Source organism: Sus scrofa, chromosome X (assembly GCF_054392235.1).
Source record: "Sus scrofa isolate SSC_HxYL_T2T_F1_AM1 chromosome X, Sscrofa_HxYL_maternal_Yorkshire_Landrace_v2.0, whole genome shotgun sequence".
Taxonomy (NCBI): domain Eukaryota; kingdom Metazoa; phylum Chordata; class Mammalia; order Artiodactyla; family Suidae; genus Sus; species Sus scrofa.
The window spans coordinates 50,742,529-50,756,704 of NC_139401.1; the positions used below are offsets into that span (position 1 = coordinate 50,742,529).

At 38.7% G+C, this 14,176-nt stretch overlaps 1 protein-coding gene across 19 annotated transcripts in view; it reads right to left on the reverse strand.

The window, feature by feature from the left end:
• WNK3 (WNK lysine deficient protein kinase 3) overlaps positions 1-14,176 on the reverse strand; it is a 175,966-nt gene that overhangs the window by 25,704 nt on the left and 136,086 nt on the right. For 8 of the 19 annotated variants that reach the window (XM_085007960.1, XM_085007957.1, XM_085007958.1 and 5 more), the window contains 4 exons: positions 13,632-13,722; positions 12,964-13,097; positions 11,718-12,340; positions 8,836-9,047 (listed from right to left, as the gene is read on the reverse strand). In XM_085007960.1, the coding sequence (XP_084864086.1) occupies positions 8,836-9,047; positions 11,718-12,340; positions 12,964-13,097; positions 13,632-13,722 (1,060 nt within the window). Of the gene's footprint in view, positions 1-7,423; positions 7,732-8,596; positions 9,048-11,717; positions 12,341-12,963; positions 13,098-13,490; positions 13,723-14,176 lie in introns of those variants that run through there. The other 11 variants (XM_013986188.3, XM_085007965.1, XM_013986187.3 and 8 more) reach the window with 3 other exon arrangements.

Genomic DNA, 14,176 nt, shown 5'->3' on the forward strand with positions numbered 1-14,176 from the left:
TCAGAGTCCACTCTGTGTCCCATTGTCTCTCTGTGCCTCAGCAAATATTTTCTTTTCCATATTAATGTGAATTTTCTTCCTCCCCATTTGAAGTCCCCCAACATCTTCTTTTGCTTTTACCTAAGGATGGTATTTAAGGTGAGGGCTTCAGCCATTTTGGTGAGTTACTCAGTTTTCCTAGGTCTCTCCCATGTATACATGTTAATAAACTTTTGTTTGATTTTCTCCTATTAATGTGCTTCATGTTAATTTATTTTCAGAATAGCCAGAATAACCTAGAAGGACAGAGGAAAATTTCTTTCCCCCCAACACCAGTAAGCAAAGCAGTGTTCAAAACCAAAATTCTTCAAAATAATTGACCAGTACTCCTCAAAAATTTCAGGTTCATCAAAAAAAGGAAATTATGAGAAACTGTTAAAGCCGAAAGAATGCTAGGAGAAATGACTACTAAATATAATGTGTGGGGAGTTCCCGTCGTGGCGCAGTGGTTAACGAATCCGACTAGGAACCATGAGGTTGCGGGTTCGATCCCTGCCCTTGCTCAGTGGGTTAATGATCTGGCATTGCCGTGAGCTGTGGTGTAGGTTGCAGACGCAGCTCGGATCCCGAGTTGCTGTGGCTCTGGCGTAGGCCGGTGGCTACAGCTCCGACTGGACCCCTAGCCTGGGAACCTCCATATGCCGTGGGAGCGGCCCAAAGAAATAGCAAAAAGACAAAAAAAAAAAAAATGTGTTATCTTGGATGTGATCCTGGGACAGAGAAAGGATATAAAGTAAAGACTAAGGAAATCAGAGTAAATTATGGACTTCAGTTAACAATTACATATCAAGATTGGTTCATTAGTTATGACAAATGTATCATACTAATGTATAAGATGCTAATAATTAGGGAAACTTCCTTAGGAAGGTGTTGTATATATACACAATGGAATATTACTCAGCCGTAAAAAAGAACAAAATAATGCCATTTGCAGCAACATAGATGGAACTAGAGACTCTCATACTGAGTGAAGTAAGTAATCAGAAAGAGAAAGACAAATACCATATGATATTACTTATATCTGGAATCTAATATATGGCACAAGTGAACCTTTCCGCAGAAAAGAAAATCATGGACTTGGAGAATAGACTTGTGGTTGCCAAGGGAGAGGGTGAGCAAGAGGAATGGACTGGGAGCTTGGGCTTAATAGGTGCAGACTATTGCCTCTGGCATGGATTAGCAATGAGATCCTGCTGTGTAGCACTGGGAACTATGTCTAGTCACTCATGATGGAGCGTGATAATGGGAGAAAAAAAGAATGTATACATGTATGTGTAACTGGGTCACCATGCTGTACAGTAGAAAAAAATTGTATTGGGGAAATAACAAAAAAAAATTAGGGAAACTGGTGTGAGGTATATAGAAACTTTTTATACTATCTTAATAATTTTTCTATAAATCTAAAACTATCTCCCCCAAATAAAGCTTAATTTAAAAAACATTTGGAGTTCCCATTGTGGCTCACTGGAAACGAACCTAACTAGTATCCATGCGAATGTGGGTTTGATCCCTGGCCCTGTTCATTGGATTAAGGATCTGGTACTGCCGTGAGCAGCTCAGATCTGGTGTTGCGGTAGCTGTGGCTTAGGTTGGCAGCTATAGCTGTGATTTGACTACTAGCCTGGGAATGCCACGGGCGTGGCCTTAAAAGAAAAAAAAAAATCTTAGCAGATGTAGCCAACATGGTGCTTATAGGAAAATTTAAGGGATTAAAATGCTTGTACAGAAAGAAAGCCCTCATATCAAAAATCTAAGCTTCCAATTTAAGAAACTAGAAAAAGAGCAAAATAAAAATAAGACATTTGGAAGAAAAGAAATAATAAAGAGCAGAAATCAATGAAATTTAAAATTGGAAAACAATACAGAAAATCAATAAAAGCAACAACTGGATCTTTGAAAAGATCTATAAAATTGATAAACCTCTATTAAGACTAACAAAGAAAGGCATTCCCGCTGTGATGTAGCAGTTAAGGATCTGGCATTGTCTCTGAGGTGGTGTAGATTTAATCTGGGGCCCAGCACAGTGGTTGCTATAGCTGTGGTGTAAATCACAGCTGCAGCTCAGATTGGATTCTTGTCCTGGGAACTTCCAAATGCTTCAGGTGCAGCCAAAAAACAAAAAAAAAAAAAAAAAAAAAGAAAGGAAAAAAAGACACAAATTACAAATATCGGGAATGAATAAGGTGATATCACTACAGTTATCCAAGACATTAAAAAGATAATAATGAACAACAAACACAACAAACACAAAAGATTCAGCAACTTAGATTAAATGGACCAGGTCCTCAAAAGCCACAAATTACCAAAACTCACCCAACAGGAAATTTATAACCTGTATAATCCTATAACTGCTATTCAAGAACTTGAATTTGAATTAAAACCTCCAAAAAAAAAATCTCTGAGCCCACAGGTTTTTAATATAAAATTCTTCCAGATATTTAAAGAAATGATACTAATTCAACGCAAGCTTTTTCAGAAAACAGAAAGTCTTTTAAAAATGCAGTGTAAAGGCCTAGGTGAACTTGCTCTTAAAACAATAAAAATATGGGCAAAAGAGCTAAAACCAACCATTTCATTTGTTTTTTTTTTGGCTGCGCACATGACATGAGGAAGTTCCTGAGCCAAAGATCTAACCTGCACCACAGATGTGACTCAAGTCACTGCAGTGACAACAGCCAATACTTAACCTGCTGAACCACACAAGAACTCCAAAACCAACCATTTCGGAACTGTGACAATTATCCAAAGACAAAGAACAAAACAAAAATCATTTTCCCAGGACAAACTACTAAGGTCTGTGACATTTTAAACTGTGGCAATTCCCATTCCCCCTTTCTTCGCAGCTCAGTGCTATGGTAGCCAAGTCAGCAGCACTGCAGACAGTGGAAAGAACAGACCTCTTTTTGAGTTCCCTTAAAAGCGCCATCCCCAGAGCACAGTCTAAATTTTGTCTGAACTTTCAGCAATTTAGGAAAAAAAATCTCTAGTCTCAGTGTGTTGGATATTTGATTTCACTCAAGAGTTCAGCTTAACCCTGCCAGGCATTGGTATGGGGGGAGGAGGGAAGGAAGGGAAGTACCTTCAGGGCATTTTGAAACAATAGGAAAGTGCTGGCAATAACTCAGATGCCTAAGGTTATGATTTCAGTTGGGGCAAACAAGAGCCTGGTCTAGAATTAAAAAGGAATGCTAGGACAACTAGATGACCACAGGAAACTTTGAAAACCTCTGACATATTTCTGGGAATGTAATTGTCTGCCATACCAGGAAAGATCTGAGAAAAGAGAAGAGACTAGTCACTCAATTCTGGCTGAACTTCAGTTCTTGGGCAAGCAGGAAGTAAATTCAAAGGGTGTCAACCAAACTCAAGTCTGAAGGTGTGCCTTCTCACAGAGATCTACTTGGTAATAGCAACCAGACAAGGCGTTTAATAAAATCTTCAGACTGATCATTAGCTCACCACAAAATGTACCAGCTCAGGTGTGAACCCTAGCATACCAGGCTTTACAATTTTGTTTTTGAAATTTTTTTATTTAGCAAAGAACTCAATAGTTAACAAAGAACACAGGGAATGTAGAATTAGTAAAGGAAATCACTAAAGAAATAATGAGGGACAAGAAAAATATAATGACAACAACAACCCTTGCTGAAGAAGGGGGTGGAAGAATCTAATACAAGACCTGTTACAATGTCCTAGCTATAATGTATAGTTTTCATAACAAAAATTAAGAGATATGCATATCATCTATAATGTCTAGTTTTCATCATAAAATTAAGATATGCAAAAAAAATGAAAGAATGCCACATACACAGAAAAGAAAAAAAAGGGGAGCTAAAAAAACATCCTGGGAGTTCCTATCATGGCATAGCAGAAACGAATCCAACTAGGAACCATGAGGTTGCAGGCTCGATCCCTGGCCTAGTTCAGCAGGTTAAGGATCTGGCATTGCCATGAGCTGTGGTGTAGGTCGCAGATGCAGCTCAGATCTTGCGTTGCTGTGGCTGTGGTGTAGGCTGGCAGCTGTAGCTCTGATTCGACCCCTAGCTGGGGAACCTCCACACGCTGCGAGTGTGGGCCTAAAAAAAAAAAATTCCTGAAGAGGGACTACATTTTGGGCTTAGTAGACAAAGCCTTTTAAATCAGCTATTATAAATGTATCCAAACATTTAATTTCTAAGGAAACTATGCCTAAAAATAAAGGGAAGTATGATAACAATGTCCCATACCAAATACAGAATAGCAATAAAGAGATAGAAATTATTCTTTAAAAAACAAATAGAAATTCTGGAGTTGAAAATTATAAAAACTGAAATAACCATGCTGCACAGAAGAAAAACAATGTATTGGAGAAATAACTATTAAAAAATAATAAAATGAAAATAATAAAAACTGAAATAACAAATTCACTAGAGAGGCTCAACAACAGATTTGAATGAGCAAAAGAAAGAATCAGCCAACAAGAAGATCTGTTAATAGAGAAATTCTCTCTGAGGAACAGAAAGAAAAAAGAAGGAAATACAATGAACAGAGTCTCAAAGACATGTGTAATATCATCAAGTATTGTAAAATATGCACAACAGGCATTTTGAAAAGGTGAAGAAAAAGAGGCAGAAAAAATATCAATTGACACATACCTATATATATATCATAATAAAACTGATGAAAGTCAGTGAGTGTGTCTAGGTATAGATCTCATTGAGTATATTCGAGAAATTTTTTTTTAAGGGCCACACCTGAGGCATAAGGAAGTTTCCAGGGTAGTGGTCAAATCAGAGCTACAGCAACGCCAGATATGAGCTGTGTCTGTGACCTACACCACAGCTCCCAGCAACACCAGATCCTTAACAAACTGCGCAGGGCCAGAGATCAAACTCACATCTTCATGGGTACTAGTCAGGTTCGTTACCATTGAGCCACAACAGGAACTTCTACAATAATTTTAAAAAGAGTAAACCAAGCTCAAAGAAAGTAGAAAGAAGGAAATAATAAAGATTAGAATGGAAATAAATAAAACAGAGAAAAGCAATAAAGAGAATCAATGAAACCAAAGGTTGTTTCTTTGAAAATATTAACAAAACTGACAAACTAGAGTGACCAAGAATAAAAAGATTCAGAGTACTAAAATAAAAATTGTAATCTCTACAATTTACAAACAACTTATATAACTCAACAGCAAAAAAGCCAAAAACCCAATTGAAAAATGGGCGAAAGACCTGAATAGACATTTCTCCAAAGAAGATATATAGATGGCCAACAAGCACATGAAAAAATGCTCAGCATCACTGATTATTAGAAAAATGCAACTCAAAATTACTATGAGATACCACTTCACACCAGTCAGAATGGCCATCATTAGTAAGTCCACAAATAACAAATGCTGGGGAGGGCACGGAGAAAAGGGAACCCTCCTCCACTGTTGGTGGGAATGTAATCTGGTACAACCACTATGGAAAACAGTATGGAGGTACCTCAGAAAACTAAATTTAGAACTACCATATGACCCAGCAATCCCACTCCTATGCATATATCCAGACAAAACTTTCCTTGAAAAAGACACATGCATGTGTATGTTCAGTGTAGCACTATTTGCAATAGCCAAGACATGGAAACAAACTAAAGGTCCATTGACAGATGAATAGATTAAGAAGATGTTTTATATATACACATTGGAATACTATTCAGCCATAAAAAAAACAAAAAATGCCATTTGCAGCAACTCTCATACTAAGTGAAGTCAGAAAGAGAAAGACGAATACCATAGGATATCATTTATATCTGGAATCTAATATACGGCACAAGTGAATCTTTCCACAAAAAAGAAACTCATGGACTTGGAGGACAGACTTGTGGTTGCCAAAGGGGAGTGGGAGGGAGTGGGATGGACTGGGAATCTGGGGTTAATAGATGCAAACTATTGCCTTTGGAATGGATAAGCAAAGAGATCCTGCTGTATAGCACAGGGACTATATCTAGTCACTTGTGATGGAACATGATAGAGGGTAATGTGAGAAAAAGAATCTGTGTATATGTGTGTGTTTGTGTGTGTGTGTGTGTGTGTGTGCGTGTGTGTGTGTGACTGGGTCACCATGTTGTACAGTAGAAAATTGACAGAACAGTGTAAACCAACTATAATAGAAAAAATAAAAATCATTAAAATAAAAAAATAAAAAGGAAATCAAGATGGAAAGTATAGAAATTTTTTAATTTAATTTTTAAAAATTTTTTTGCTTTTTAGGGCCGCATTTGTGGCATATGGAAGTTCCCAGGCTACGTGTTGAATTGGAGCTACAGGTGTTGGCCTACGCCACAGCCACAGCAATGTGGGATCCGAGCCGTGGCTGTGACCTATACCACAGCTCGCACTGATGCTGGATCCCTGACCCACTAAGCAAGGCCAGGGATTGAACCCGCATCCTCATGGATACTAGTTGGATTTGTTTCTGTTGTGCCACAATGGGAACTCCACTACAGAATACTTTGAAAGCAGTTTTTAGGCTTTTAGATATAAATATTTGATTAAAATTACAGTGATTGAAAATAAATGAATTGTTTCAACTCAAAAACATGATAAGAAAAAGAATAAACCTAAAAAAAATAGAAGGAAAAAGAAATTCATCTCAATCACACTGCCAGTTGTACAACTAGATAAAGAGCCAAGCCACCCCACTCATGAAGTTCTCTTTTAGAAAGCCCTGGTTGACCTAGATAACTGATCATTTAAGTCATCCTTCTTTCCCCTCCCTGTGCTCTCATGTTTTAAATTCACCAATAAAGAGTAAACCTGCAAAACCTTAGGTATCCCACCCTTAACCCCAATTAAGGAAGCCATGTCTGCTAGCATGGGCTCTTGCTCTCTAGTACATTACCATTCCTCATCTCCCAACCAAACCTCTCAACATGTGGCCCTGCATGATGTGTACTCCCCAGGACATATGAATAATTAACCTTGCTTTTTCAAAGTTCCCCAACCCTTTCCAGCCTCTATGTGCTGCCTGCATTCCTTGGTTTGTGGCCCTTTTCCTCCATCTTCAAAGCTAGCAATGCTCTGACATTGCTTCCCTCCTCACGTCTTTTCTCTGACCCTCTCTTCTGCCTCTCTTCTGCTTTAGAGGGCCCTTGTGATTATAGTGGGCCCACCCAGATAATACAGGATAACTCCCTATTTTAAAATGTTGATTAGCATCTTTAGTTTCATCTACAACCTCAATTACCCTTTGCCATATAAATGAACATAACCACAGGTTCCACTGGGATCTGCATGTGGACATCTTTGCGGGGGCCATTATTCTGCATACCACAAATTCTGCTGTGATCTCACATATACCCTTACAGTTCACCCTTTATCTCCACCTTGACCATACACATGTAACCAAGGAATTCTAACTTGATTAACAACTTCTTTATTAAGTATAGACCAATCCTCTCTTTTTACAAATTCAAAGACATACATTATTTCCAATAGTCTCACAATAAATAAAGATCTCTTACATCAGATAGAACATAACTATATTTTTAAGATTATCTTTGTTAGCAACGAACTCCTAAGTGCCAGACCAGCAGTTCCCACTGAGTGCTAAAATCTCAAAAACTATTCTGGGGATTAAAATTGGGCTTAGGGAGTTCCCATCATGGCATAGTGGTTAACAAATCCGACTAGGAATCATGAGGTGGTGGGTTCGATCCCTGGCCTTGCTCAGTGGGTTAAGGATCCGGTGTTGCCAGGAGTTGTGGTGTAGGTCGCAGACGTGGCTCGGATCTGGCGTTGCTGTGGCTCTGGCGTAGGCTGGCGGCTATAGCTCTGATTAGACCCCTAGTCTGGGAATCTCCATATGCTGCAGGAGCGGCCCTAGAAAAAGCAAAAAAATAAAAAAATAAAAAATAAGAAAATAAAATAAAATTGGGCTTCTAGGTATTTGTTCTACAAATGAAAACCTAACAATCATCTGCTCTCCAAAATCCATCATCTAGTCTCATCTTTCTTCCTTCCTTCCACTTTTTGGGCCGCACCTGTGGCCTTCCATTTTTTCTAGGGCTGCACCTGTGGCATACGGTGGTTCCCAGGCTAGGGGTTAAATTGGAGCTGTAGCTGCCATGCTATGTCCCAGCCACAGCAATGCCAGATCCTAGCTGTGTCTGAAACCTACACCATAGCTCACGGCAATGCCGGATTCTTTACCCACTGAGCAAGGCCAGGGATTGAATCTCTGTCCTCATGGATACTAGTCAGATTTGTTTCCGCTGAGCCAAGATGGGAACTCCTCCTCATCATTTCATAAAAGAACATTTAGCACCAAAAATGTAGAAAAGAATCTCAGAATAATATACTCTTTTTTGTGCTCACTTCAGCAACAGATTTAGTCTATCTAAATCTACTAAACTTTTTTTTTTGTCTTCTGTCCTTTTTAGGGCCACACCCATGGCATGTGGAGGTTTCCCAGGCCAGGGGTCTAATCAGAGCTGTAGCTGCCGGCCTATACCACAGCCATAGCAATGCCAGATCCGAGCCACATCTGTGACCTACACCACAGCTCACGGCAATGCCAGATCCTTAACCCACTGAGCGAGGTAAGGGACTGAACCCACAACCTCATGGTTCCTAGTTGGATTCATTTCCACTGCGCCACGATGGGAACTCCATAAATCGACTAAATTTTTTAGTATAAAAAATTGTGTGTGTGTGTGTGTGTGTATCCTTAAATCATCTTAGCTTAAAAAAAAGTAAATTTATTGTTGTTATTTTTAAAAGTCTGCTGGTCATTAACAAGTTTTTAAAAATCACTTTTAAGATAGATTTACCTGTAGCAACTGGACCACTGTCCACATGTGTCAGGGACTGGGGACGGCTTCGAAGTTTGCTTTTGAAAGATCTTGGTCTACGTGGTGATGCAGGTGGTAAAGGAGTCTCTGATGATTGGACTTTGCTATCTTTAATTGCTCGAAGGCGTTCATAGAGCTCCTGCAGCTCCTTGTTCTGCTGGGTTTGAAGATTTACCACCTCCTGAATGTGTCTGAATAAAAATCACATAGAAAGCGTTTTAATGGCACAGGCACCATACACATGGTCCAAGGAACTCTACAAGAGTACAAGAAAAGTTTAACAACAAATTTAGATTAAGAATGTGAAAACACAGAACATTTTCACAATTTTAGGATGTTAAATGCCTTCAAACTAATCAGACATAATGAAAAAGCTGAATACATTAACAAGAACAGATTTCTAAAACTCCATATAGTGAATGATAATTTCAAAATTTCGGAGTTCCCGTCGTGGTGCAGTGGTTAGCGAATCCGACTAGGAACCATGAGGTTGCGGGTTCGGTCCCTGCTCTTGCTCAGTGGGTTAACGATCCGGCATTGCCGTGAGCTGTGGTGTAGGTCACAGATGCGGCTCGGATCCTGCATTGCTGTGGCTCTGGCGTAGGCCGGAGGCTACAGCTCCGATTCGACCCCTAGCCTGGGAACCTCCATATGCCGCGAGAGCAGCCCAAAGAAATAGCAAAAAAAGACAAAAAAACAAAAAACAAAAACAAAAATTCAAGTCACATAGTACTATATGTAATGTGACTTCCAAATGGGAGCCTAGAACAAAAAAAGGTAACTAAGGAAATCTGAATAAAGTATGGACTTCAGTTAAAAAAATTAAAGTCACATAATATTAATAATATTAACCTTTTATTATATGTTGCAAGTGTAAACAGGAAGAAAGTCTGTAACATATAGCAAAAGGTTAATATTCAGAATATAAATAGCTGCTAAAAATCAGTAAGAAAAAAATAACTTTACAAAAGAGGGGAAAGAATATGAAAAGGTGACTCCAAAGAAGAGGAAATACAAGTAGCCAATAAATATAAGATGATATACAACCTCAGTATTAATTACAGCACAATTAAAAAATTTATAATTCAATTCATCTATTGGAATAAAATTAATAGGATCAATAATATCCAGTCCAATGTTGTTAAGAGTGGGAAAGCAGGTACTTTCATATATTTCTGTTTTGTGTATAAAAGGTTGTATTTACCTTGGATGAAAATTTTATTTTTTTGTCTTTTTAGGGCCGCATCTGCAGCATATGGAAGTTCCCAGGCTTGGGGTCGAATCGAAGCTGACCTACACCACAACCACAGCTACGCAGGATCCAAGCCATGCCTGTGACCTACACCACAGTTCCTGGAATTGCCAGATCCTTAACCCACTGAGAGAAGCCAGGGACTGAACCTGCATCTTCATGGACACTAGTTGGGTTTGTTATCGCTAAGCACAATGGGAACTTCTACGTGACATTTTTAAATGTACAAACCTTTTAATCTGCAATTCTGCTTTTAGGTAACTATCCTACAAAAATACTCACATAAGTACATAAAAATATAAACATATTCACTTCACTTTTATATAAGCAAAGTATGGGATAAACGGAAATGCCCATTTATTTTTATTTTTTTATTTTTTGCTTTTTAGGGACGCACCTGTGGCTACGCCAGAGACCTGACCCACTGAGCAAGGCCAGGGATCGAACCTGCATCCTCATGGATACTAGTTGGATTCGTTACCACTGTGCCACAACAGGAACTCCCTTAAATGTCCATTTTAAGAAGGGATTAAATAAACTTTAAATAACTATATGCTCTTCCAATGTATAGATATGTGCAAACATGAATATAAAGAGGAGACAATGTTAAAAACTGTAGAATAACATGTATATTATGATCTCACCACTTTCGTAAAATGCAAAAACTATATATTTGTAAATTCATAACAAATGATTCATATTGGTTGCCTCTGAAAAAAGAGATTAGGGCATGAGAATTAGGAGACTGTTTTGTGTGCTTTTTAAATGTTGTGATATTATGATTTATAATTTAAAAAGATCTATTTGGTCTTTTTCCCTGGGTATAAAACCCTTGTAATTTCCTAAGCGACAAGAGAAATGGGAAAATCTTTTATTTTAATATTTGATCTTTTGTCCTCAAATAGTTCCAGTTCCTAAAATAGCTCCAGAGTGATAAAGGTAAAAGAAGTGTCTTATTCAAAACAAGTCCCTTTGAATCATACCTGAATTTATATTAATGACATGACTTTTGGATGGGTATCTAAAGGTAGGTACTTCTAAGGGAGGGGAAGAGGTTGGAGGTTGAATTAATCACCAATGGCCAATGATTTAATCAATCATGCCTATGTGATGAAACTTCCATAAAAGTCCATGAACTACAGGCATTCTCTCAGAAGGTCTGAGCTTCTAGCTGGTGAACGAATGGAATGGCACTCCTGGGAGGCCATGGAATTCCATGCCCATTCCCCTATACCTTACCATCTGGCTGTTCTTGAGTTGTATCCTTTTATAATAAACCAACAATCTAGTAAGGAAACTGTTTTCCTGGAGTTCTGTAAGCCACTCTAGCAAGTTAATCAAACCTAAGGAAGGGTTCATGGGAACCTCTGATTTATAACAGGCTGGTCAGAAGAAGCATGGGTAACACTATCTGGACTTGTGATCGACATCTGAAGGGGGGCAGCCTTGTGGGACTGAGCTCTTTAGGCTGTGGAATCTGATGATATCTTTGTAGTTTTCAATCATACAAATTTTTTAATCATTAAAATGTCATCAATCCTGAATTAGCTACCAATCAAATACTCAGTTCTATAAATCAGATCTGTGACAAAAGAGAAACAGTCCTTACTTTTCTCGTAATCTTTGAAGCTCCACCTTTAAGTCCTCATCCTCTATTTCTGATTCATCATCGCTGCTCATTGGGGAAGATGGTGAATAGAAGAGTGAGCTCTGTGTTTGAACACAAGGTTTATCTTCATGGAGTGATAAGCACTTTTCTCTCTCGGAACCAGTGTTTGCCACTGATTTCCCCCTGCCAGCAAGAGTGGCTGAAAATTCACTATCAGAGCTAGGCTGTTTCCCAACAGTAAGTATTTCTTGCTCTTTAAGCAACAGTTCAGATCCAGACTGCATGCTACTTCCTGCGGCTGAATTTTCCTCCAATTCCTTTTCCGGGGTCATTGAAGATACATCAGTCTCACATCCTGTACTGAATGATGAGAAGTTGTCAGTTTGTTTGGGAACTCTTTTATCTTCTTTGAAGGTTTCCTGAAGAGCTGGCAACTTCTGAGAAGAAAATGAAGTTTGTGGATTGTGTGTAGCAGGTTCCATTTCTACCAACTGAGACTTTGTGGTTTCAGTAAGGGCTACAGCTTCTTCACTAGATTGGCTTGTCTTTTTATTGAATGCTGGTATGTGCTCTATTCCAAAAGATGTCACTTTCACTGACTGCTGCTGAGGAACTGTAATCACCTGAAAAACAAAAAGGCAAAGGTGGTTGGTTCTGCCTAACCAAAGAGTAAAAGCCACAAAGAAACTCAATATCAATACATGGCACAAACAACTGGATGGTCTGCTGTTGATGTACACACATTAATACCAAAACTTAAAAATCTCATCTATATTCCCCATATTCAAAGCTTTTCAACTGGGCCCCGTGTAAAGAGTTAGCTTCATGTTGCTCAAATAAAATTCCACAATTAAAAATACTTCATAGGTATACCTAAAACTAACACAATATTGTAAATCAAAAAACTGAAATAAATACTTCAATGAAAAATAAAAAATTTAAATTCCATAATTAAAACTGCCAAGACTCTAAAGGACATGAAATTAGATTTATAAAAAAGATGACCTAACCACCCACCAAAAAATGATGACCTATTTCTGTACTCTCTACCAGCTACTAAAATCCTCACTTCTTTAGACTCACCTTTACTGCACGGGCACAGAAGGTGAAGGGATGCATATAAGGGGAACACAATAAATATGATAATGACCTACATTTTAAAAATTACCATCTACAGAGTAAGATCTTCAATGCTATTACCTTTTAAAATGCCCTTGTATATAAGGATTCAACCAAAGACACAAACCTGGAACCGACCCCGCTGAAATGATCCACTCATTGCTTTACATCTACTCAAAGCCCTAGGAACAGCTGTGGACTCTCCTGTCAGAGGAATGGGGTCAGGAGCAACCGCTGATCTCATATCTTCTTCGGTTCCCACTGCAAGTTTTGCCAAATTGTAAGCAGAAAGAAGAAAATTGTTTGTTAAGACTACATTTGTTTATATCACCAAAAAAGAAGAAAAGTAGAAAAAGCTTAACTCCTGCTAGACAATTTAAAAAAGTGTTAATGTATTAACACTGTAGAAGTCCCTAACTCTAAATCAGACATTGCAAGATTTATCCCAAGACTTAGTATCTATATGAAATGAATACTTTAAAACCAAATTAGTTACAAAAGGAAAAATAAAATGGCAATGACATTAATGGGACGTGGCACATACATGGGCTACGTGGAAAAAGTGGCAAGATTTGTATATGAACAACAAAAAGAAACAGAAGTAAATGAAAAGTGATGTTACCTAGTCTATTTCCCTGACTGTAAGCACACTACCTTGACGGACTTTTGATCTCTTGAAAAAGCTGGTTGACTGCCGTAGCCTGTATGCCCAGCTTTTTAATTTGCGAGTCCAGGATTTCTTGCTAATAGGATTTTTGAGACTAGGACAAGTAAAGCTTAGGCCAAAATATCCACCTCCTGTCTGCAGATGAATGGCTCCACCGCTTGACACAGCAGCAGGATAGGCCTCTGGATCCCCTGGAAGTGAAGCATCTGGGGACATCTCCTAATGGAGACAAAAAGAGGAAAACGAAAATGGTAATAATTTAGGTGAGGAGCAGTTGTTTATACCAGTGGAGTTTCTTTTCTTTTTTTAGGGCTGCACCTACAGCATATCTGAGCCACACAGCGCAGCTTGCAGTAATACCAGATCCTTAACCCACTGAGTGAGGTCAGGGATCAAAGCTGCATCCTCATGGACACTAGTCAGGTTCATTTCCTCTGAGCAACATTGGGAACTCCACCATTGGAGTTTCCTGAATGAACTAACTGGTAATCAAAAATAGAATGCTATCCTTGGAGTTCCGGTTGTGGCTCAGCGGGTTAAGAACCCAACCGACTAGTATCCATGAGGTGAGGATGTGGGTTCGATCCCTGGCCTCTCTCAGTGGGTTAAGGATCCTGCATTGCCATGAGCTGTGGTGTAGGTTGCATATACGGCTCCTTGGTGTTGCTATAGC